Source organism: Phyllobates terribilis, unplaced genomic scaffold (assembly GCF_046119375.1).
Source record: "Phyllobates terribilis strain yellow unplaced genomic scaffold, ASM4611937v1 Scaffold_12__6_contigs__length_324123572, whole genome shotgun sequence".
NCBI classification, from domain to species: Eukaryota; Metazoa; Chordata; class Amphibia; order Anura; family Dendrobatidae; genus Phyllobates; species Phyllobates terribilis.
Window position 1 is genome coordinate 96504602 of NW_027362772.1, and position 25255 is coordinate 96529856.

The window sequence follows — 25255 nt, forward strand, 5'->3', positions numbered from 1 at the left end:
AGCATGGCTTGTGAAGGCAATGTGTTTTAGTGGAGCCAGGCTGTAAAATAAATGTCAGCGGGGTTGGTGGATATGTGCAGGTACTGGACGGAGTACAAAGTCGAGTTCTGGAGCCAGCGCTTTAATAAATGGAGTGAGTCATGTCCGGATGATTTAGGTCATATACCTAAAAATGTAGCCTCCCCTCTAAATGTGGAGGAGGGAGTGAGGTCATCGGACTGTCCACTCGCTGCCGTGCAAATAGAGGCCGCAGCAAGGTCCAGCCGAGGCCTCGTCGGCGAGGTCCAGCCGAGGCCTCGTCGGCGAGGTCCAGCCGAGGCCTCGTCGGCGAGGTCCAGCCGAGGCGGCGTCGGCGAGATCCAGCCGAGGCGGCGTCGGCGAGGTCCAGCCGAGGCGGCGTCGGCGAGGTCCAGCCGAGGCGGCGTCGGCGAGGTCCAGCCGAAGCCTCGGCGGCGAGGTCCAGCCGAGGCCTCGGCGGCGAGGTCCAGCCGAGGCCTCGGCGGCGAGGTCCAGCCTCACTGTCTCCACATCCATTGATTAATGGCTGCATCTGATACACAGCGGCCCAATGACAAATGAGTCGCGGTGCTCGCGGTTTAGATTCACCGCTTCTTGGAGCGAGCGCTCAGTTGACGAACAATTTACCGGAATTTGTAGTCCGGTCTTGGTTTTGTAGAATTATACTCCATTCACATCCAGAGCTGCATTCATGATTCTCCTTGTTTTATTAGTTTATATCTCCCAGTTTATCCCAGATTCTTCATCGTCCATCCATTGCATGCTCCTGCTGTGGTGTGTCTGTGAGATCCTTTCCAGTACATCAGCAGCACTGAGAATGCAGCTCTGGAAGTGACTGGAGCATTAGACGAGGCTCAACCTGCTCTGGATGCACAGTACTGAGTTGGCCCCGCGCACGTGGCGTCCGGTACGATCCCCTTTATAGTCAGGAGACTGCGGATATCTGCTAAGCACAAGACGGACAGAGAAGATTCTGTGTCTTTAATACTCGTCAGAAAGCGCTTCCTCCGGATTCTGCAGGGGTTAGAGAAATTACACGAGTGGATTTACTAGGAAGTCTCTTATGTATTTTCCTCCAGGCTGACAATGATATAACCCGGGCGTCCAGATCCTCGTACTCTCCGATGCTGAGGAGGAATCCAGCTCTGCAGCCGAGGTGTCGTCTATATTGGTCTGGAAGGAAAGAAACACCTTCCATGAGATGATTCAGTGTTGGGAAGGATTGAGACCACCTGACAAACCCCACTGATTATAGTATACCGCCACTGTGTCACCCACCTATTATAATAGTTATATTCGTGTATATAGGGGGCAGTATTATAGTAGTTATATTCTTGTATATAGGGGGCAGTATTATAGTAGTTATATTCTTGTACATAGGAGTAGTATTATAGTAGTTATATTCTTGTACATAGGGGGCAGTATTATAGTAGTTATATTCTTGTATATAGGAGCAGTATTATAGTAGTTATATTCTTGTACATAGGGGTCAGTATTACAGTAGTTATATTCTTGTATATAGGAGCAGTATTATAGTAGTTATATTCTTGTATATAGGAGCAGTATTATAGTAGTTATATTCTTGTATATAGGAGCAGTATTATAGTAGTTATATTCTTGTATATAGGAGCAGTATTATAGTAGTTATATTCTTGTACACAGGGGTCAGTATTATAGTAGTTATATTCTTGTATATAGGAGCAGTATTATAGTAGTTATATTCTTGTATATAGGGGCAGTATTATAGTAGTTATATTCTTGTATATAGGAGCAGTATTATAGTAGTTGTATTCTTGTATATAGGAGCAGTATTATAGTAGTTATATTCTTGTACATAGGGGCAGTATTATAGTAGTTATATTCTTGTACATAGGGGTCAGTATTACAGTAGTTATATTCTTGTATATAGGAGCAGTATTATAGTAGTTATATTCTTGTACATAGGAGCAGTATTATAGTAGTTATATTCTTGTACATAGGGAGCAGTATTATAGTAGTTATATTCTTGTACATAGGGAGCAGTATTATAGTAGTTATATTCTTGTATATAGGAGCAGTATTATAGTAGTTATATTCTTGTACATAGGAGCAGTATTATAGTAGTTATATTCTAGTACATAGGAGCAGTATTATAGTAGTTATATTCTTGTACATAGGAGCAGTATTATAGTAGTTATATTCTTGTACATAGGAGCAGTATTATAGTAGTTATATTCTTGTACATAGGGGGCAGTATTATAGTAGTTATATTCCTGTACATAGGGAGCAGTATTATAGTAGTTATATTCTTGTATATAGGAGCAGTATTATAGTAGTTATATTCTTGTATATAGGAGCAGTATTATAGTAGTTATATTCTTGTACATAGGGAGCAGTATTATAGTAGTTATATTCTTGTACATAGGGAGCAGTATTATAGTAGTTATATTCTTGTACATAGGGAGCAGTATTATAGTAGTTATATTCTTGTACATAGGGAGCAGTATTATAGTAGTTATATTCTTGTACATAGGGAGCAGTATTATAGTAGTTATATTCTTGTATATAGGAGCAGTATTATAGTAGTTATATTCTTGTACATAGGGAGCAGTATTACAGTAGTTATATTCTTGTACATAGGGGCAGTATTATAGTAGTTATATTCTTGTACATAGGGAGCAGTATTATAGTAGTTATATTCTTGTACATAGGGGGCAGTATTATAGTAGTTATATTCTTGTACATAGGGGCAGTATTATAGTAGTTATATTCGTGTACATAGGGAGCAGTATTATAGTAGTTATATTCTTGTACATAGGAGCAGTATTATAGTAGTTATATTCTTGTACATAGGAGTAGTATTATAGTAGTTATATTCTTCTACATAGGAGCAGTATTATAGTAGTTATATTCTTGTACATAGGAGTAGTATTATAGTAGTTATATTCTTGTACATAGGAGCAGTATTATAGTAGTTATATTCTTGTACATAGGGAGCAGTATTATAGTAGTTATATTCTTGTACATAGGGAGCAGTATTATAGTAGTTATATTCCTGTACATAGGAGGCAGTATTATAGTAGTTATATTCTTGTACATAGGAGCAGTATTATAGTAGTTATATTCTTGTACATAGGAGCAGTATTATAGTAGTTATATTCTTGTACATAGGGGCAGTATTATAGTAGTTATATTCTTGTACATAGGAGCAGTATTATAGTAGTTATATTCTTGTACATAGGGGCAGTATTATAGTAGTTATATTCTTGTACATAGGGGGCAGTATTATAGTAGTTATATTCTTGTACATAGGAGCAGTATTATAGTAGTTATATTCTTGTACATAGGGGCAGTATTATAGTAGTTATATTCTTGTACTTAGGGGGCAGTATTATAGTAGTTATATTCTTGTACTTAGGGGGCAGTATTATAGTAGTTGTATTCCTGTACATTGGGGGCAGTATTATGAGAGCTCTGCTTTTCCTCTGGTCAGTGCTGCTGACTTTGTGCCATTATCTTATTATTATATATGATTTCTGGACGTGATCTGTGTTATTTTGTGCTTTCTTTCTTTTTTCCCCCCTGTGTTCTGTAACTTGTAACAGGGAAGAGCTCAGATCCGGATGAGTCCGGGAGACTTTGTAGTGTTTCCAGGTCTCATTTATTTTCCGAAGTTTCATTAAATCTGCTTCCCTATTTTTGGAAATAAATGGTCATGAAGAGCGTTGAGTTTTGCCAGAATTAAGACCTTTCTTTGTGCGTTGATTCCGGAAAAACAGCTGCATGGAATTTGACAGAATTGGCAGCTTTAATTCTCTGAAGCCTTTTCGACCCGTGTACCCGCAGCTTATTGCGGCTTTCAAAGGTGACACCTTATAAAAGGCAAGAGATGAACTTCCCGGCACCCGGAGGGATCTCGTGCGCCTCCATCGGTCGGTCGTTGCCCCGCTCCTCACTGTTTACTGGAAGGATATAATAAAATCTCTGTATATACAAGTCCTGGCGTCACCTTGTTAGAGGGTTATTCCCATAAATGTCCGATGATGCCGGTTCCTTGGCCAGGAATGGCTTCTGTCTAGAAAGCTGTCGCCTTGTGTACTCGGAACTTTCAGGATATTGCGGCGCGCGTCGGGGGTTTCGCAGATATCGGAGCACCCACATTAGTGAATGCAGAGCGTGTCGCTTTCTGGATGCAATGCACAGGGTTAAATCTCCTGCAGCATCCACACCTGTGCACGTGCCCTACAGGCTCCGTGCCGATAAGCCCAATCCTCCCCTGTAGGGGGCAGCGCCACATGCCGTTCCCAGGGCTCCTCGCTACGTCCCGGCCGCCCCCCACCCACCATATTATGATTGTGTTTGCAGATTCCCACAAACCGCAAGGAGACGTTTTGTTTACTGTGATCTATTGCTGTCTTATTCGTGACATCCTCCCTTTTATTGCTTCTCGTGACTCACAATTATTTTCCCCCCCTCAATTTTCCAGCGTTTCAGGACGTAAACCGCAGTGCAGCTGCCGCTCGGTCGCCAGAGCCCCCCTGCTGGATTTGCAGGGGATGTGAGGGTCCGCTCCGGATGCCCCCATCACTGCCGCTGCCTGGTCTTACAGTCACATTTACCCCTTTATGTAATTTGCATTTTGCACTAGGGGTAGGTATCTGGGTGGAGGACGCAGGAGTCGTTGTGTGCCCCGCACATGGCGCCCACACACGTACCCGATCCCCTCCCCATATGGAGAAAATCGGCTCCCGAGCAGCCGTCCCCCCCCCCCGAGCGTTAGAAAGCCAGAGCCCCTCCAGCCGCCCCGGCACACGGCCCCTCCACAGGAAGCCCCTGGAGGCGAGATGAACCTTATTAAATGGAAAAATAGCGCTTGGCACAGAGTGGGCAGCCTTGTGCCGGCATGCCAATGTGCTGGAGTATTGTACTCCGAGGCAAAAGAATATTTTTTCCATTTCTTAGAACATTAAAAGCCTTTTTTTTTTCTCCTTTTTTTTTTATTCCGGTCCTATGAATTGGCTCGGAGTAAGCTGACACGAGAGCGGCTGGCTGCGGGCCTCCTACTCCAGTCACCTCCGAAGCTGCATTCAAAACTGCTTCACTCTACTTGTGTGAAATCTGTGCGCTACAGAAAAGCAGATTTTGTACAGATGGCACATCCAGGGTAAAATGTATTCCGGACCGATGAGAACCATGCAGCTCTCAGTGCGAATGGAGACATTACTCTGGATCAGTCCATATAAAACAAGATGGTTTAAAGGGGTATCCAAGAGAAGAGAACCCCCTCCTCAGGCCCCACCAACTACCTCCAGCTCTGTTCTGATGGTCCCTTCCAGATTCTGCCTGTCTGCAGTCACCACTAGGGGGAGCTCCCTGTATACAGAGATACATAAGACCCTGTCTGCAGCCACCACTAGGGGGAGCTCCCTGTATGCAGAGATACATAAGATCCTGTCTGTAGCCACCACTAGGGGGAGCTCCCTGTATACAGAGATCCTGGATAAGATTCTGTCTGCAGCCACCACTAGGGGGAGCTCCCTGTATACAGAGATACATGACGAGATCCTGTCTGCAGCCACCACTAGGAGGAGCTCCCTGTATACAGAGATACATGATAAGATCCTGTCTGCAGCCACCACTAGGAGGAGCTCCCTGTGTATATATATATAGAGATACATGATAAGATTCTGTCTGCAGTCACCACTAGGAGGAGCTCCCTGTATATAGAGATACATGATAAGATTCTGTCTGCAGTCACCACTAGGGGGAGCTCCCTGTATACAGAGATACATGATAAGATTCTGTCTGCAGTCACCACTAGCGGGAGCTCCCTGTATATAGAGATACATGATAAGATCCTGTCTGCTGCCACCACTAGGGGGAGCTCCCTGTATACAGAGATGCATGATAAGATCCTGTCTGCAGCCATCACTAGGGGGAGCTCCCTGTATACAGAGATACATGATAAGATTCTGTCTGCAGCCACCACTAGGAGGAGCTCCCTGTACACAGAGATACATAAGATTCTGTCTGCAGCCACCACTAGGGGGAGCTCCCTGTATACAGAGATACATGATAAGATCCTGTCTGCAGTCACCACTAGGGGGAGCTCCCTGTATACAGAGATACATGATAAGATCCTGTCTGCAGTCACCACTAGGGGGAGCTCCCTGTATACAGAGATACATGATAAGATCCTGTCTGCAGTCACCACTAGGGGGAACTCCCTGTATACAGAGATACATGATAAGATCCTGTCTGCAGTCACCACTAGGGGGAGCTCCCTGTATACAGAGATACATGATAAGATCCTGTCTGCAGTCACCACTAGGGGGAGCTCCCTGTATACAGAGATACATGATAAGATTCTGTCTGCAGCCACCACTAGGAGGAGCTCCCTGTACACAGAGATACATGATAAGATTCTGTTTGCAGCCACCACTAGGAGGAGCTCTCTGTATATAGAGATACATGATAAGATCCTGTCTGCAGCCACCACTAGGGGGAGCTCCCTGTATACAGAGATATATGATAAGATCCTGTCTGCAGCCACCACTAGGAGGAGCTCCCTGTACACAGAGATACATGATAAGATTCTGTCTGCACCCACCACTAGGGGGAGCTCCCTGTATACAGAGATACATGATAAGATTCTGTCTGCAGTCACCACTAGGAGGAGCTCCCTGTATATAGAGATACATGATAAGAGCCTGTCTGCAGCCACCACTAGGGGGAGCTCCCTGTACACAGAGATACATGATAAGATTCTGTCTGCACCCACCACTAGGGGGAGCTCACTGTATACAGAGATACATGATAAGATCCTGTCTGCAGTCACCACTAGGGGGAGCTCCCTGTATACAGAGATACATGATAAGATTCTGTCTGCAGCCACCTCTAGGGGGAGCTCCCTGTATACAGAGATACATGATAAGATTCTGTCTGCAGCCACCACTAGGGGGAGCTCCCTGTATACAGAGATACATGATAAAATCCTGTCTGCAGCCACCACTAGGGGGAGCTCCCTGTGTACATGGGGTCTGCTGGTATAAGGTACTTTTCTTCCATGTCCGGGCAGTGATCAGCGGATGGGGCTGCTCCTCTGTGATGATTGTCAGGACCCCTCAGTATAATGGGTCCCCCCCCCCCTTCCCAGCATTCATCATAAGATACTTCTAATAACTATCATGTCCGGGCAGAGCGATCCGTGGACGGCTTCCAGGAGAATGTTTTCCTGATAGTGTGGGATAAATCCTTCCTCGCCTCGCCCGGGCGTTTTCCTGGCAGGCTGCGCTCGCTGATAGTGAGGTGTTAGAGCCTGATTCCTGCACTTTCCCCGCTCCGCGCCCGGCTGCGGGGGACTCCACTGACCACTAAACAACCATCTCCGGTGTCCTGGACGCTCCAGAGATCCCGTCAGGGCGGCTTCACACGCTCTCTGCTCTTTGGAAAACTCCACTGTAACTTTTGTTGCCGGTTTTTGAACCAAAGTCAGGAATGGGAAAGAAAAAGGATGGATTTAAAGGGATATTTCCCAACATAACAAGGGCCCCTGCGTTCGGACCCCCAGGGATCCTAAGAATGGAATATGTGCCACACTCCATTCATTCGTATCCGTTTCCTGCACCGTTCTGAGGGGGCGTTTCCTGGACTTTCCTGCAAGATTGAGTGCTAGTGCGCCCCCCTATTAAACCTCTGGACTCGGGGAGCGAACAAACTAATAATTTAAAAAAAAAAAAAAAAAAAAAATCTGCGCCCCCTATACTCAGTGCAGTCCCCTCCAATTAACCTGGCTCTGAATCCGGACAACTCAGTTTTTTTCTGATTCATTTATTTTTTTTGGTCCTTAATTTGTGTTCTGCCAAAGTGTCTGCACCGCTCTGTAACGCAACGCCTGATAAGGGTCCGGGGCTGTCATGATCTCTTAAAGGGGCCGTGTACGCAGTATATTCTCTGGCAGTGAAGGGGTGTAGCGGAGAGCGCTGTCGCCTGGCGGTCATAACCGCTGCTGTCACTCTCCCGGGGTAATGAAGAAAGTGTGCGCAGCCTTCGCTGTGTAATAGTTTTTTGACTCGGATTAAACCCTTTTCCCGACAGGCGCTGGGCGTCTCCGGAGCGGGGCTGTGGGAGCTTGGCACCGCCGGTGTTTTCCTTCACTCACCCCGCACCTCGCTCCTGCTGCACTCACAAAAAAAATCCTTTAAAGAAGAGTTTTTGTTTTTCTTAAATGTTTCCTATTTGTGCAGATCACATCAGAACATGGGGCCACCGGCTCCTCCGCCCTCTACCTGTTTACGGCCGGCGGCGGCTCCTCCGCTCTCTACCTGTTTACGGCCAACGGCGGCTCCTCCGCCCTCTACCTGTTTACGGCCAACGGCTTCTCCTCCGCCCTCTACCTGTTTACGGCCGCTGGCGGCTCCTCCGCCCTCTACCTGTCTACGGCCGGCGGCGGCTCCTCCGACCTCCTACCTGTTTTTGGCTGGCGGCGGCTCCTCCGACTTCTACCTGTTTACGGCCGCTGGCGGCTCCTCCGCCCTCTACCTGTTTTACGGCCGCTGGCTGCTCCTCCGCCCTCTACCTGTTTTACGGCCGCTGGCGGCTCCTCCGCCCTCTACCTGTTTTACGGCCGCTGGCGGCTCCTCCGCCCTCTACCTGTTTTACGGCCGCTGGCGGCTCCTCCGCCCTCTACCTGTTTTACGGCCGCTGGCGGCAGCTTCTCCGACCTCTACCTGTTTACTTCCGGCGGCGGCTCCTCCGCTCTCTACCTGTTTACGGCCAACGGCGGCTCCTCCGCCCTCTACCTGTTTGCGGCCGGCGGCGGCTCCTCCGCCCTCTACCTGTTTGCGGCCGGCGGCGGCTCCTCCGCCCTCTACCTGTTTGCGGCCGGCGGCGGCTCCTCCGCCCTCTACCTGTTTGCGGCCGGCGGTGGCTCCTCCGCCCTCTACCTGTTTGCGGCCGGCGGCGGCTCCTCCGCCCTCTACCTGTTTGCGGCCGGCGGCGGCTCCTCCCCCCTCTACCTGTTTACTTCCGGCGGCGGCTCCTTCGCCCTCTACCTGTTTACTTCCGGCGGCGGCTCCTTCGCCCTCTACCTGTTTACTTCCGGCGGCGGCTCCTCCGCTCTCTACCTGTTTTACTTCCAGCGGCAGCTCCTCCGCCCTCTACCTGTTTTACGGCCGCTGGCGGCTCCTCCGCCCTCTACCTGTTTTACGGCCGCTGGCGGCAGCTTCTCTGACCTCTACCTGTTTACGGCCAACGGCGGCTCCTCCGCCCTCTACCTGTTTGCGGCCGGCGGCGGCTCCTCCGCCCTCTACCTGTTTACTGCCGGCGGCGGCTCCTCCGCCCTCTACCTGTTTACGGCCGGCGGCGGCGGCTCCTCCGCCCTCTACCTGTTTACGGCCGGCGGCGGCTCCTCCGCCCTCTACCTGTTTACGGCCGGCGGCGGCGGCTCCTCCGACCTCTACTTGTTTACTGCCGGCGGCTCCTCCGACCTCTACCTGTTTACGGCCGGCGGCGGCTCCTCCGACCTCTACCTGTTTACGGCCGGCGGCGGCTCCTCCGACCTCTACCTGTTTACGGCCGGCGGCGGCTCCTCCGACCTCTACCTGTTTACGGCCGGCGGCGGCTCCTCCGACCTCTACCCGTTTAGGCCGGCGGCTCCAGGTTTGCGCTGCCTGCACCGAGACCTCGCATACGTGATGGCGTATTCTGATGATGCTGTGGGATTCCTGTAATCTGGAGCTTCTGATAATCCGGCACATGTAACTAAACCCAGCAAAGCTTTTCATGGTTGGGATGCTGATAGTAATCTGGCGCCCTTCTCTTCCCATTGATGCCAGATTAAAGGAATTGTCCACGTTCTCTGGCACGCGGCAGTGCTGTACGAGAAGGGGTGACATTTGTGGCCAGCACTTAAGACGTTCAGCGTTGAGGTTGGACCTGTCGTTTGCACGAGGCCGAATGTCTCTAGTTACCTCCTATTTGTAGTCCTCATTGCCGTGTTCATTCGAAAGAGGTGCTGCAGCAGGAAAGGCGGGATTTTAACCCCTTTTTAGGTCTGCTCAGCTCTTGCGGGGGGCCGCAGGGTACACAGCGATGTCTGCTGTTTGCACAACACATGTGGCCGCGATGCTTCGAATTCTCCTCTCGTGCCATAAAATCCAGATGCTGCAGCCGGAGGGCGCGGACGACCACGTAGGACCACGTATGCTCCATCAGTGGGATCTGCACTCTCTCAGCAGAGCCCATCGCAGGTTCAGCCCGGTGACCTCCATGTGTTTGGCCCAGAAAGTCCTTTTACGACGCCATTGTCACGGCACACAGCATGGATCCGCTCCAGGTGCGGCAGCTGCAGCCGCCCGGCCTCTGTTTACCATTGTTTCCCCGGACTGGCTCCAGATCTGTATATATCAGAGCGAAAATGGGATTAGCGGATTGTCCTAATCGTTATTAAATCTCTGCCCCGCGACTTAATCGCCAGCGGCTTGGATTCATTGTCAGGGAATGTGGACAGAAAAGTCCTTTATGGAGTCATCGATCATAGAAAGCTCCACATTCACCCCTGCAGTTAACTATTCACACCTCTGTAAGACGTCTATTGAGTTTGCAAAACTGATCAACCCCCTGACAAGTGGTGATAAGTGAATCTCTCCAAGTGGTCGGCTGCAGGTCCGGACCGGGACGTTCCTCGGTGACGACATGTCCGTGCTCTTGTTTGCTGCATTTTCTTTGCCCTCTGCCTCTCCTCCCACCTCATCTGGTAAGAGGCCACCACCATGCTTCATGCACGGCATGGTGTGGCGGAGCGCTTCCTATCTTTTTTTTCTTTTTCCTTGCTCTTTTTGAGCCTTCACAACCTCCACAGATTTCTTGGATCTGCTTTTTTACGATTTCACCCTCATCATTTTATTATGGTGAATATTAATCTCTTCCAGGAGGCCTTGGAGATTACGAATGGGAGACACAGACTGAGCTGATCATCCAGGTCCTCCTGGTTCATGAGATGGAGACCTGTGTATTTATATTAGCCAAAGATGCCCAGTGATGGCCAATAAAGGGTTATCCGCAGCATTGAAGGGTAGCCCCTTCCCACAGAATAGGGAATGTTTCTGAATGGTGGGGGTCTGACTACTGAGACCCTCCTCTGTTCCCAAGTAGGGGGCTCTGTAATACCCTTAAGGAAGGAGCGATGCCTGCGCATGCCGGAGATAGCGAAGGACTGTGATTGGCTACCTCCACATTTACAATGAAGTCTAACAACCCCATCATTAGGGGTCTCAGCAGTCGGACCCTCACTAATAAGAAAAATGGATGGAGAATATCACTACATTTTGGGAATGACCCATTAGGGACCATCTTGTTGTCACTTACTCTCCCACCCAACCATAAATTGGTGTATAGAAATGCCATTATTGACAGGGGTCCTACCTCTGGGACCCCTCAAACAGCCTGTGAATGCAGCAGTATTCCCGCCCGTCGATGTTTTGGGACACGAATGAGCTTTTGCTCCATTTTTTTTTTTTTTTTTTTTGCTGCGCCGCTTTTGCAGGGAGCGCAGCTCTGAATCAGTACTGCAGCCTTCAGATTGTGGCGATCCCAAAAGTCGGCCCCCTAACCAACGGCGCGACGTCCCGACCTAGTGACCGCTGACGTTACGCGTTTGCTGTGACTGTGTCGGGCTCGTCTCTGCAGCGCTGTCGCGCGTGGCCGTAGGATCGGGGGCTGGTGGCGTTTGAAGTTTGGCAAAAGACTGATGGGGACAAGGGCGCGTGTTTAATCCTCTCCACGCAGGGGGGTGATGGAGACCCTCAGCGTAGACCCTGGCCACGGACATCGCGGCTCCACACGGGGCGGCATTTCTTTCTTTTAACCTTTGCAAGACCCCCCTAAATCCTGGTCAGAAAGAAATGGAAGGTGGTCCGTCACCTATAGGACTCCCCAATGTGCAGGCAGTCATTGCTACAGAAGATGGATATAAGCGCGGGATTACCTGTCAGGACTCTAGTAAAGCTGGATATTGACCCTTGCACTGTCTAATGGACTTGATGGTTAAACGGTTGTGTTTCGCCGCAGCCCCTGCTGAAGCCGTCCCGTACCTCGGCGAGGAGCTGGCAATCTCTCTCGCCCTTGGAACCGCACAAGGATTTCTGAAGTGTTCGCTGCAAAGTCAAATAAACATGGCTGGTGGTACTGGCAGGTCCGGCGGAGCAGAACGTCCTGCACGGCACGGCGGCCAGCTCCATCTGTTCCTGCCGCCGCTCTAGTGCTTTTTTCATAAATCAGGTGGTGGGTTGTAATGCGCGGACCGGACGGCGAGAGGTCGTACCCGCTATGTCCTAGTTGTGCATCTCAAGAGACAGCAGGCGCCGTCTGAACGAGCGCCATGACTGCAAACTGTGCCTCGCAAACGGAGGGACATTGCGGTGACTCCATGCACTGGATCTAATCCCCAGCATGCAGCTGAGACTTGTGGTCCCACCACGCCTGTGACCTATCAGACCCGTGCGGGTCCTGGATTTCTGCATCCCCGGACCCCCGTTCTCCTCGCCTGCAGCCCTCACTCCCCGGTGTGGAATGCACCGCTGGCTATTAGGACGTCCCGGGGGGGCTTTTTTTTCTTCTTTTTCGGATGGGACCGTGCTTGTTGCTAGAAACCAAGCGGCGATACATGATAGGACGGGCAGATAGCAGCAGCAGCAGCAGCAGCAGCAGCAACACCCTAGGAACAGGAAAATATGAGACACCATTACTCTTTATTTGGCAAATGGGGCCGCAGCGAACGCCAGATCACTCGCTGCGAGGAGCAGAACTCCTATACAAATGTGTTTTTATGGCTCTGGTGCCGGGGTGCACGTGATCGGTGCAGCAGGTGACCCCCACCAGAGACAAGTCGGGGTATGGTGGTGTATAGGGTCGCTCGGGGGGCGTCCTGTCCTATCAGCACAAAGCGTCTTCTCTGCAGGGTTTTTTTGCATAGGTTTTCACTTCTTCTCTTCTGCAGGTAGATGACGTAACGCAGCCCCCATCTTCCATCGCCCTATGGTTCAGTTCTGATGCGCTCATGCCCATTGTAGGCGCTTTCCAGGGTGGACGGGGGGTCATCGTGGCCACTGATGGTCTGTGGTTGTGCAGCAAGTTTTGACAACGTTCCCCAGAGTCGCCAATAACCTTGTCAGTAATTTGTGGGAACATCCTCTGCTGTGCGGCACCGGACCAGACGGGCCCCGTCACTCCCGACGCGCGTCTATGATTTTCCTCTGCCAGTGTCCCTGTCCCCACTCATGTCTATGATTTTTCACCGCCTGTGTCCATGTCCCTGTCCCCACACACATCTTATGATTTTTCTCCCTGTCCCCATACACGTCTATGATTTTTCGCCTCCCTTGTCCGTCCCCATACACGTCTGTGATTTTTCGCCTCCCGCGTCCGTCCCCACACACGTCTACGATTTTTCGCCTCCCGTGTCCGTCCCCATACACGTCTACGATTTTTCGCCTCCCTCGTCCGTCCCCATACACGTCTATGATTTTTCGCCTCCCGTGTCCGTCCCCACACACGTCTACGATTTTTCGCCTCCCTCGTCCGTCCCCATACACGTCTATGATTTTTCTCCTCCCGCGTCCGTCCCCACACACGTCTGATTTTTCGCCTCCCGCGTCCGTCCCCACACACGTCTACGATTTTTCGCCTCCCGTGTCCGTCCCCACACACGTCTACGATTTTTCGCCTCCCTCGTCCTTCCCCATACACGTCTATGATTTTTCGCCTCCCGTGTCCCCGTCCGCACCCTACTGTTTAGAGTGATATCTGGCTGACAACCCTCTGCGGTTGCTGCTGTGGCAAATGTCAGCGGCTGTCTCGCCGGGTTGCCAGTGGCCGCCGGGTTGCCAGTGGCCGCCTCTTCTTGCGCACATCAGTCTCGGAGATTGATGGGCTGCGGGATTGATCTGGCGGACTTCTCGTGCGAGGGGTTTAGACTTTAACAGCCTGAAATGAGGCGTCGCCCCCTCCCCCCCCACCCGCGTCCACCATATGCGAGCGCTGAAATTCCATCCTGCCCCCATCACGTCCAGCATTAATCTCATTGGCATGGCGGCTCCTGGCATGTGGCTGGTTAATGGCGAGAAGTAAATGAGGCAGCGCCGGCCTGTTTTTTCAATTAAGCGTTTGAAGCGGTCACAGAGAAGGTGTAAATGGCGCTGGTTGTGGTGCCCCCCGCCCCTGGCTGCCTGCGGCCCCCTCTGGAAAGCCTCTCTCCTGTTAGGCCTCTCGCTCCACTTTTATTATAAGATAAGCCTTTCATGTTTTATTGTTATGAGCGCGGCGTTCCTGGAGGTGCCACTTCTTAGTGGAAACAGCTGCGGCGGGATCAGGTGCCAGCGGCCCCCGCGTCACGGCTGCTGCTTAACCCTTGTGCCACCATAGACACCCCTCTCCCCGAATGTCCGCTGCATGGTTCAGTGTGATGTAGCCAGCATTGTACTCCACTGCCCTCCAGAGCTGCATGCACAATTCTGCTGTTCAGTATCGAAATCCTCACCTTGTGCTCCTTTCTAGTATATCTGGTCTCCTACCCCAGAGCTGCAGTCAAAATTCTGCCAACCAGTATCTAAATCCTCACCTTGTGCTCGTTTTTAGCATAGTTGCCTCTACAGCTGCATGCACAATTCTGCTGTCCAGTATCTAAATACTTACCTTGTGCTCATTTCTAGTATACCTAGTCAAATCCAGAGCTGAATTCACAATTCTGCTGTCCAGTATCTAAATCCTCATCTTGCGCTTGTTTCTAGTATAGCTAGTCTCCTACTCCAGAGCTGCATTCCTAATTCTACTGTACACGAAATCCTCATCTTGGGCTCTTTTCTAGTAAATCCTAATTGTCTCCAGAGCTGCATGCACAATTCTGCTGTCCAGTGTCTAAATCCTCACCTTGTGCTTGTATCTGGTTTCCTCCTCCAGAGCTGTAGTCACAATTCTGCCAACCAGGATCTTAAACTTGTCTTGTGCTTTTTTGTAGTATATCTAGTGGCCTACTCCAGAGCTGCACTCACAATTCGGCTGTGTCTGTATGTAATCTAATCGCTAGTGCTGGGATCAGCAACCTGCAACACTTCACCTTTTGTGTAACTACAACTCCCAACATGCCCTCCTAGGCTGTGTCTGTCAGGGAATGCTGAAAGTTGTAGTTTCCCCACAGCTGGAAGTCAGCAGGATCCTGAGTGCAGCTCTGGATGTGACTAGAGCATATTAGGATGGTTGTATTCCTGTTATCAGACGCATGGTCCGCTCTCTGGTCCTCGGCTGCCTGAGCCTGGATCCCCCTGATTGTGGGGTCGGTGCCCCCTCCTGCCCGTTGTGTGGACCTGGATGGATCATTCTTCTGTCGTCATTTCTGATTGTGTTTTTATTCTGACCTCTGCCATTTTCTCCTCCGCAGGTGCCGGCCTGGGACTGGGGATTGTGTTTTCCGTCGTCTTCTTTAAGAGTAAGTTTCAGCTCTGGTTACAGCATTGGATCCACTGCTTGGACGTGAAGTGTCATATCTGCCGTCACCACTGGGGGGAGCTGAGGAGCAGCTGCATACAGTGCAGTGTTCGCCAAGTATACAGGCTGCGCTGGAGCTCCACCTGGTGGTGACACAACATTATCACTTCTCTGGAACTTGCAACACAGACCTGATCAGGATGTTGGGTGTAGGATGGTGGTGGTAGTAGTAGTGACCTTATCTGATGCCTGCTGTCTATATTATAACATGGGACTCCAGAAAATGCACCCGCTTCACTTCCAAACCCATCCTGTCACCACAGCTGCTGGCACAGACCCCCATTGTCACGATCAGCCCAAAACCGATCACTTGTACGGCGTTACGCCAACACTTTGACTGATTGAGGTCCCCCATGAATTTTGAGAGGAGTAGCACAAGCCTTGTATATCTAGCACCTTTCACTTAATTGGGGTCCTGCTGTGGCCCCTTCATTCCTAGGATATGTAGGGGCCCCAAAGGTTGGATCCTGGTACTCACAAGCTGATGGCGTGTACACGAGGCGGCCATCAGGCGGGAGTGTCGGCAGGACACAGAGAGGGATCAGGACAGCGGCAGTGAGGGAGCGCAGGAGAATTCCATAGGGCAGCGTATAGAGAAGTCGGCGGCAGTGAGGGAGCGCAGGAGAATTCCATAGGGCAGCGTATAGAGAAGTTAGCGGCAGTGAGGGAGCGCAGGAGAATTCCATAGGGCAGCATATAGAGAAGTTAGCGGCAGTGAGGGAGCGCAGGAGAATTCCATAGGGCAGCGTATAGAGAAGTTAGCTGCAGTGAGGGAGCGCAGGAGAATTCCATAGGGCAGCGTATAGAGAAGTTAGCGGCAGTGAGGGAGAGCATGAGAATTCCATAGGGCAGCGTATAGAGAAGTCAGCGGCAGTGAGGGAGAGCATGAGAATTCCATAGGGCAGCGTATAGAGAAGTTAGCGGCAGTGAGGGAGCGCAGGAGAATTCCATAGGGCAGCGTATAGAGAAGTCAGCGGCAGTGAGGGAGAGCATGAGAATTCCATAGGGCAGCGTATAGAGAAGTTAGCGGCAGTGAGGGAGCGCAGGAGAATTCCATAGGGCAGCGTATAGAGAAGTTAGCGGCAGTGAGGGAGCGCAGGAGAATTCCATAGGGCAGCGTATAGAGAAGTTAGCGGCAGTGAGGGAGCGCAGGAGAATTCCATAGGGCAGCGTATAGAGAAGTCAGCGGCAGTGAGGGAGAGCAGGAGAATTCCATAGGGCAGCGTATAGAGAAGTTAGCGGCAGTGAGGGAGCGCAGGAGAATTCCATAGGGCAGCGTATAGAGAAGTTAGTGGCAGTGAGGGAGCGCAGGAGAATTCCATAGGGCAGCGTATAGAGAAGTCAGCGGCAGTGAGGGAGAGCAGGAGAATTCCATAGGGCAGCGTATAGAGAAGTCAGCGGCAGTGAGGGAGCGCAGGAGAATTCCATAGGGCAGCGTATAGAGAAGTCAGCGGCAGTGAGGGAGAGCATGAGAATTCCATAGGGCAGCATATAGAGAAGTTAGCGGCAGTGAGGGAGCGCAGGAGAATTCCATAGGGCAGCGTATAGAGAAGTCAGCGGCAGTGAGGGAGAGCAGGAGAATTCCATAGGGCAGCGTATAGAGAAGTTAGCGGCAGTGAGGGAGCGCAGGAGAATTCCATAGGGCAGCGTATAGAGAAGTTAGCGGCAGTGAGGGAGCGCAGGAGAATTCCATAGGGCAGCGTATAGAGAAGTCAGCGGCAGTGAGGGAGCGCAGGAGAATTCCATAGGGCAGCGTATAGAGAAGTCAGCGGCAGTGAGGGAGAGCATGAGAATTCCATAGGGCAGCGTATAGAGAAGTCAGCGGCAGTGAGGGAGCGCAGGAGAATTCCATAGGGCAGCGTATAGAGAAGTCAGCGGCAGTGAGGGAGCGCAGGAGAATTCCATAGGGCAGCGTATAGAGAAGTTAGCGGCAGTGAGGGAGAGCATGAGAATTCCATAGGGCAGCGTATAGAGAAGTTAGCGGCAGTGAGGGAGCGCAGGAGAATTCCATAGGGCAGCGTATAGAGAAGTCAGCGGCAGTGAGGGAGCGCAGGAGAATTCCATAGGGCAGCGTATAGAGAAGTCAGCGGCAGTGAGGGAGCCCAGGAGAATTCCATAGGGCAGCGTATAGAGAAGTCAGCGGCAGTGAGGGAGCGCAGGAGAATTCCATAGGGCAGCGTATAGAGAAGTCAGCGGCAGTGAGGGAGCGCAGGAGAATTCCATAGGGCAGCGTATAGAGAAGTTTTTTTTTTTTTTTTTCCCTTTTTGTAGCCAGAACTTTCTTCTTCTTTTCTCTTTCTTTTATTTGTCTGACGTTACCTGTGATTCGGGGATCAGATTCATCGGGGGGGGAAGGAAACGCTCTTTGATCGGCCGCAGCGAGGCGACTTCTGGCCGCGGATCAGCGATTCGCCGTCGTACACCGAACATTAAAGCGAATGTCGCCTCCACCTCTGTTGTTGTGTTTTTATGATCGTAGCTTTCCATTAAAAGTTCTCATTAAAACCCTGTACCTCGAGGGTTAATTGTCTACACGTGACCACCCAAGTAACCCGCAGACCCCCTCTGTTTCCAGGAAAGACGTGGCCCATCGTGTTCTCCTCCGGGATGGGCTTAGGAATGGCGTACTCCAACTGCCAGAACGACTTCCAGTCTCCGTACCTTCTCCACGGCAAGTTCGTCAAAGTGAGTGCGCCAAAACCCCCTCCCCTCCCCCTGACCCCGGGGGGCTCGGTCACGTCATACAGGGCATTAAATATTATAAGAAAGTGGCAAAAAAAAAGTTTTTCTTTTCTATAGTTTAACTTTTAGGAGTGAGCCCAGGTTTTCTTGGGGGGGGGGGGGGGGATTTTTTTATTGCACATTTCAGAACAATTGAGAGCGGGACCCCCATCCGAACACGCGGGGTCCCGGAACAGTTAAATCCCTAATTACCTCCAAATGTGTTGTGGTGGTTAATGGCGCAAGGACCGCTAACTGCCTAATTATTTAATAGCTGCCGGGAACAGTGTGGAAACTATTAGAGCCGCTCTTCAGAGCAAAGGAGCCTGGGAAGCTGGACCCCATCCCACCCGGGCCGCTTAAAGGGGCCTCTGAGACCCCCACAGAACGGTCATTCCTGCGCTCGCTGTCAGGATGGTCCCGTGTGCGATGATGATGATGATGTGCCGCTGACCCCACATGTGCTCTCATTGCAGGATCAGTGACCCCGTGCGGTCAGTCGGACGTCCGGACCCCGCTCTCGAGCCTCCGGACCCCTCACAGGAGCCCCCCGGACCGGTCGTTATTTCCATCTTCGCCGTTCTCGTCTGTTTTTATATTTTCTGTCTCCACATTTTTGGGGGGAATAAAAATCTGAAATGACGTCATGTCCGAGTCTGAATATCGCCGACATCACTAATGAGGCCGCCTTAAAGGGAAAGTCCATCCAAAGAGACCCAGGACCTGGAGGGGGCGCGACATTCTGCCCCCCGATGCCACTGACCAAAGCACCGGCACTTAGGGGGGATCCTTCTCCCGCGCCTCCCATGATGTGGCAGCCATGACCCCAAAGATGGAGTCAGTCCCACAGAGCGAATGGGAAGAGACCCTCTAAATGCTGCCACATCTAGCCGACCCTGCAGATTTACACCTCTGACCTTCCTGCAGATCATCGCTCCTCCACCTCCTGACCGTTATAGTGATATACCATGCAGATTATTACACCATTGACCAACAGATCTGCAGAGCATCACTCCTCCACCTCCTGACAGATACATAGTGATACAGCCTGCAGATTATTACACCAGTGGCCTCTCTGCAGAACATCACTCCACCTCCAGTCAGATGGTTATATATCCTGCAGATTATTACACCACTTCCCTCTACAGATCTGCAGAACATCGCTTCTCCATCTCCTGACAGATATTTAGTGATATATCCTACAGACTATTACACCGCTGGCATCTGCAGAACATCGCTGCTCCAGATTCTGATATATAGTGATGTATCCTGCAGATTATTACACCACTGACCTCTCTGCAGAACATCGCTTCTCCACCTCCTGACAGATATTTAGTGATATATCCTACAGACTATTACACCTCTGGCATCTGCAGAACATCGCTGCTCCACCTTCTGATATATAGTGATGTATCCTGCAGATTATTACACCACTGACCTCTCTGCAGAACATCGCTCCTCCACCTCCTGCCAGTTATAGATCTTGCAGATGATTACTCCTTTGATCTCTACAGAGCATTGCTCCTCCACCGTCTGACAGTTATATATCTTGCAGATTATTACACCACTGACTTCTGCAGAACATTGCTCCTCCTGACAGTTATGTAGTGATATAGTCTACAGATTATTACGCAAGTGCCTTCTCAGATCTGCAGAACATCGCTCCTCCACCACCTGATATACCTAGTGATATATCCTGCAGATTATTACACCACTGCCTTCTCAGATCTGCAGAACATCGCGCCTCCACTGAACTCCACAGCCTCATAGACATATATGAAGAGACCCTCAGCCTGCCCGGAGATGGGGGGGGGGGGGGGGGCTGTACACTGTCCAGCATCGCACGTCACGGTCCGACTCCTGGACACCTGTGACCCTTTATATAAGGAGATTATCGATGAGAGACTACAACTCCCATCATGGCTTCCCCGGACGGACCCATCTAGCCAATAACTGGCGATTCTTCCCTAATGGGAGCACTGGCGCCATCTATTGGTGAGGGATGCCAAGCACACGATCCTCAATCCTGCTGTACTTCCTGCGATGCAGCCGCTGCAGGCTGAGACTTGTAGTTCTACAAAAACAAACTCGCTCCTATATGCCGGAAAAGTTCAGGACAGACGTCTGTACAGTTCTGCGCTTTCTCCAAAACCTCCGCTTGTTGTCAGACCACAATCAAGAGCCTGACCTCTGACTTCTCACAGCTGAGTGTCCGCTTCAGTGTGCGCAATCGTCTTGACACATTGTAACAAACAAGACAGGGAGACTTGCGCTGCTCTGTGTAATGCGCGACTGATACATTGTGACAAAGTGAAAAAGAAATTGGCGCAAATCATAAAACGTTAAAAGTCAGGCGCAAATGAGATAATCGGATCCAAAGTTTTAGAAAGTTATCAAACTTTTTTTCAAAGAAGCTGAATAAGTAAGAGTGACCCCCCCCCCTGTATGGGCGCTGGTGCCAGGGTGTCCGTCCCCCCTATTCTTAGCTTATTACTGGGACTTTTTGGCTGGAGTGATGATGAAATTCCTGGAGACAGGAGACCACAAGCAGATGGCACCCTCCCCTCCCCCAGTGTCAGTCAGTACCTGCACCCTCGGATGCTGGGACTGAGCCGCTGGTCCCAGGGACTGTGCGCACAGCTGCTGTCCCCCCTTCTCCTCCAGCAGTGGGCAGAGGAGGATTTTGGATGTCTTTTTCCCTATTAGGAGAGGCGGGTTCAGTGCTGACTTGTGTTGTGCAGAGGACACAGCTCTCTGCTCGCTCTCTAATTACTGGGGTCCTCGTTTTTTTTTTTTTTTTGCAGCCCCGATACCCCAGCCCTGGATGGATTGCAAGCCTTAGGGATCACTGTATGGAATTCCCTCTGACTCTCCTCCTGGTAAGTCCAGATTCCTCTCTGTAGATGGGGGCAGCCCTGGGTTAATGGGGTCTTCTACAGGCTCTTTGTATCTGTTAGATGTTAAGTTCTTGGTGTAAGCGGCTATTGTTCTCCAGTTCCTAGTGTTAACCCTCCAATGACTAGTATGGGGGTCCGACACAATTGGATTGTTTAGGAGCAACAAACTACTGACTGATCTTCAGTCCCGGTTAAATATGGCCTGGCCCTTTAAGAAGATCCTTTCGCCCAAGGAATTTTATCGTCCTAAAAAAAAAAAAAAAAATAATAATAATTTTCCTAAAAATTCAGGTACCGAAGTGACCGGAACGAGCGATAGAAATGGTCACACGACCCGGAGCTGTAATCCATATCTGATAGTCGCATCTACGGCTGTGACCTTCCGTGACCTGCTGCCCCCCCCCCCTGTGTAACCCGAAATCTTGTATATGGTGAGATCTGTCTTCTCCCCCCCCACAACATATACAGCGATCAGTGATCCCACCCAATAACATTGTTATTTTTTTAACTCCGGTCCATTTTTATCGGACCTCCATCTACACAATGCGCTGTCCGCCCCCCCCCCCCCCCCAATGAAGAAGTCTAAAAATCCCCCCCGTAACAAAAAAAAAATCCTTCAAATACTTTAAGTGGCTCCTTTCTTTCCAAAAAAAGCTGTGTACGGCCACCGGGCGTAAAAGTATACATGATGCCCCCATACAGTGCGGCCCCCCGGGAACAGCCGCATCCGGATATTTGTCCGTTCTCCTTTTTTTTTCAAACTTAGATGGATTTAAGAGAAACATTGTTTGTTTTTTTATCGCAGATATATATATATATTATTATATATATATATATATATATATATATATATATATTTTTATATATATATTTATATATATATATATATTTATATATATTTTATTATTATATATTTATATATATATATATATATATATATATATATATATATATTTATTTATTTTTATTTTTTTGAGGGGTCTTAAAACAAGAAAAATCTCAATTTTGAATGACCACTACTGCGTCTTATTCATCATTTTCTTGCCCCGATTTCCTTATTATTGACCCTTTAGTAAAACGTGGACGTGGTGAGATATCGGCGATATGTTCCGTGTGACGTCTGGTACAATGTGGCCCCTGTAGAGACCCTGTAAATATGAGACCACTGATCACTGTGGTCATATACAAGGTCGTCCACGTGCAGTAGATACCGATGTAGCAGAGCTGACTGTGTCATAGTTAGTTGCTCGCTTCCTTCTCCCTTATACCTATAAGGGTCCGGGTTTATCCCACCCCTCTCATGGATGACCCTGGTCACTTCTATGTATCGCTGGGTCCATATCTCCAAACACGAGTCGTTGTCGGAGGGTGGATTCCCCTCCAGGACAGATCCCGGATCGTGGGGGGGCCCAACCAACCAGCCTTGCTGTTGGACCATGGCAGAGAATTGACCTTTACCCCTGGAAATAAACGTGTCGGATGCAATATAAAATATGAGCGACCGCCCGTCATAAGTCTTCGGGTGACTGCCCGCACCCTACTATATAGCTGCTCCCATAGATAAAGACCACGTTCCCACTGAAACTTTCAAAACTGTCAAAGTTTTGAAAAAGTTTATTTTTTTTCTTTTTATCCTGAAACCGTTTTTTAGGCTCCATTCACACTGCATTTTTTTTTTCTAAATGGATCCACTTCAAAATACATGTAAAAAAAAAAAAAGTTTGTGAACAGGACCTTGAAGAGTTTTGGAATAGTTTTTATTTATTTTTTTTTAGTTCGGAGCAGATTCTATCAAGAAGTGAAGAAACTTGAACTCTGTAACTTTTTTCTTTGTTTGTTTTTACTCCCGGAATTTTTCAAAAATCTTATGGAGAATTTAAAAAAAAAAAAAACCTCAAAAGAAAACCAAAGTGGATTTCCCATAAAATAGTAAAATAAAAAAAAAAATTCCAAGCCTTTTTCAGGAGTGTCTTTGGAGCCGATCTGATCTATAGGATTTATCTCTGTAGACGGCAAAGCACAACATAGTACACGACATACTGAAAACGTGTCGCTCCAGCCCACGCTGACAACCTAAGACTTATCTTATACTTTATAAGACTTACATTTATATAATATCCCACAATGGGCAACTTCTTCATATCATCATCATAACACCGCTATCATACACAACGTCGTTACAGCAAAGTCTCCCCATGATTAATAATGTATCACCCAGATCTCCCAAATATCTCACCCCGTCCAACACAAAACGTAACTCACAGAAATATCTGATGTCTCAACTGACCGAGTACAAATATTACCCCGAAATACTCGCCTGAACAGGAGTATAACTACTATAATACTGCCCCCTATGTACAAGAATATAACTACTATAATACTGCTCCCTATGTACAAGAATATAACTACTATAATACTGCCCCCTATGTACAAGAATATAACTACTATAATACTGCCCCTATGTACAAGAATATAACTACTATAATACTGCTCCTATGTACAAGAATATAACTACTATAATACTGCCCCTATGTACAAGAATATAACTACTATAATACTGCTCCTATGTACAAGAATATAACTATTATAATACTGCCCCCTATGTACAAGAATATAACTACTATAATACTGCTCCTATGTACAAGAATATAACTACTATAATACTGCCCCTATGTACAAGAATATAACTACTATAATACTGCCCCCTATGTACAAGAATATAACTACTATAATACTGCTCCTATGTACAAGAATATAACTACTATAATACTGCCCCTATGTACAAGAATATAACTACTATAATACTGCCCCCTATGTACAAGAATATAACTACTATAATACTGCTCCTATGTACAAGAATATAACTACTATAATACTGCTCCTATGTACAAGAATATAACTATAATACTGCCCCCTATGTACAAGAATATAACTACTATAATACTGCCCCCTATGTACAAGAATATAACTACTATAATACTGCCCCCTATATACAAGAATATAACTACTATAATACTGCCCCCTATGTACAAGAATATAACTACTATAATACTGCCCCCTATGTACAAGAATATAACTACTATAATACTGCTCCTATGTACAAGAATATAACTACTATAATACTGCTCCTATGTACAAGAATATAACTACTATAATACTGCCCCTATGTACAAGAATATAACTACTATAATACTGCTCCTATGTACAAAAATATAACTACTATAATACTGCCCCCTATGTGCAAGAATATAACTACTATAATACTGCCCCCTATGTACAAGAATATAACTACTATAATACTGCCCCCTATGTACAAGAATATAACTACTATAATACTGCCCCCTATGTACAAGAATATAACTACTATAATACTGCCCCCTATGTACAAGAATATAACTACTATAATACTGCCCCCTATGTACAAGAATATAACTACTATAATACTGCCCCCTATGTACAAGTATATAACTACTATAATACTGCTCCTATGTACAAGAATATAACTACTATAATACTGCCCCCTATGTACAAGAATATAACTACTATAATACTGCCCCTATGTACAAGAATATAACTACTATAATACTGCCCCCTATGTACAAGAATATAACTACTATAATACTGCCCCTATGTACAAGAATATAACTACTATAATACTGCCCCCTATGTACAAGAATATAACTACTATAATACTGCCCCCTATGTACAAGAATATAACTACTATAATACTGCCCCTATGTACAAGAATATAACTACTATAATACTGCCCCCTATGTACAAGAATATAACTACTATAATACTGCTCCTATGTACAGGAATATAACTACTATAATACTGCCCCCTATGTACAAGAACATAACTACTATAATACTGCCCCTATGTACAAGAATATAACTACTATAATACTGCCCCCTATGTACAAGAATATAACTACTATAATACTGCCCCCTATGTACAAGAATATAACTACTATAATACTGCCCCCTATGTACAAGAATATAACTACTATAATACTGCTCCCTATTTACAAGAATATAACTACTATAATACTGCCCCCTATGTACAAGAATATAACTACTATAATACTGCCCCTATGTACA

At 48.3% G+C, this 25255-nt stretch overlaps 2 protein-coding genes and 1 long non-coding RNA gene across 3 annotated transcripts in view; 2 read left to right on the top strand and 1 right to left on the bottom strand.

Annotated features, from left to right (window-relative positions):
• The window catches only part of MICOS10 (mitochondrial contact site and cristae organizing system subunit 10), a 41197-nt gene extending 22297 nt beyond the window's left edge, over window positions 1-18900 (top strand). The window contains exons 2-4 of the mRNA XM_073656203.1: window positions 15431-15478; window positions 18113-18222; window positions 18735-18900. Coding sequence (XP_073512304.1) covers window positions 15431-15478; window positions 18113-18222; window positions 18735-18743 — 167 coding nt within the window. The 3' untranslated portion in view covers window positions 18744-18900. The remainder of the gene's footprint in view (window positions 1-15430; window positions 15479-18112; window positions 18223-18734) is intronic.
• On the bottom strand, window positions 985-20931 carry LOC141172222 (uncharacterized). The gene is made up of 2 exons (XR_012252440.1): window positions 20845-20931; window positions 985-1191 (listed from the first exon to the last, which is right to left on the bottom strand). It is a non-coding gene; the product is annotated as an uncharacterized lncRNA (long non-coding RNA).
• Window positions 20789-25255, top strand: part of NBL1 (NBL1, DAN family BMP antagonist) — a 64164-nt gene continuing 59697 nt past the window's right edge. The window contains exon 1 of the mRNA XM_073656202.1: window positions 20789-21137. The gene's annotated coding sequence lies outside the window, so the exon portion shown is untranslated. The remainder of the gene's footprint in view (window positions 21138-25255) is intronic.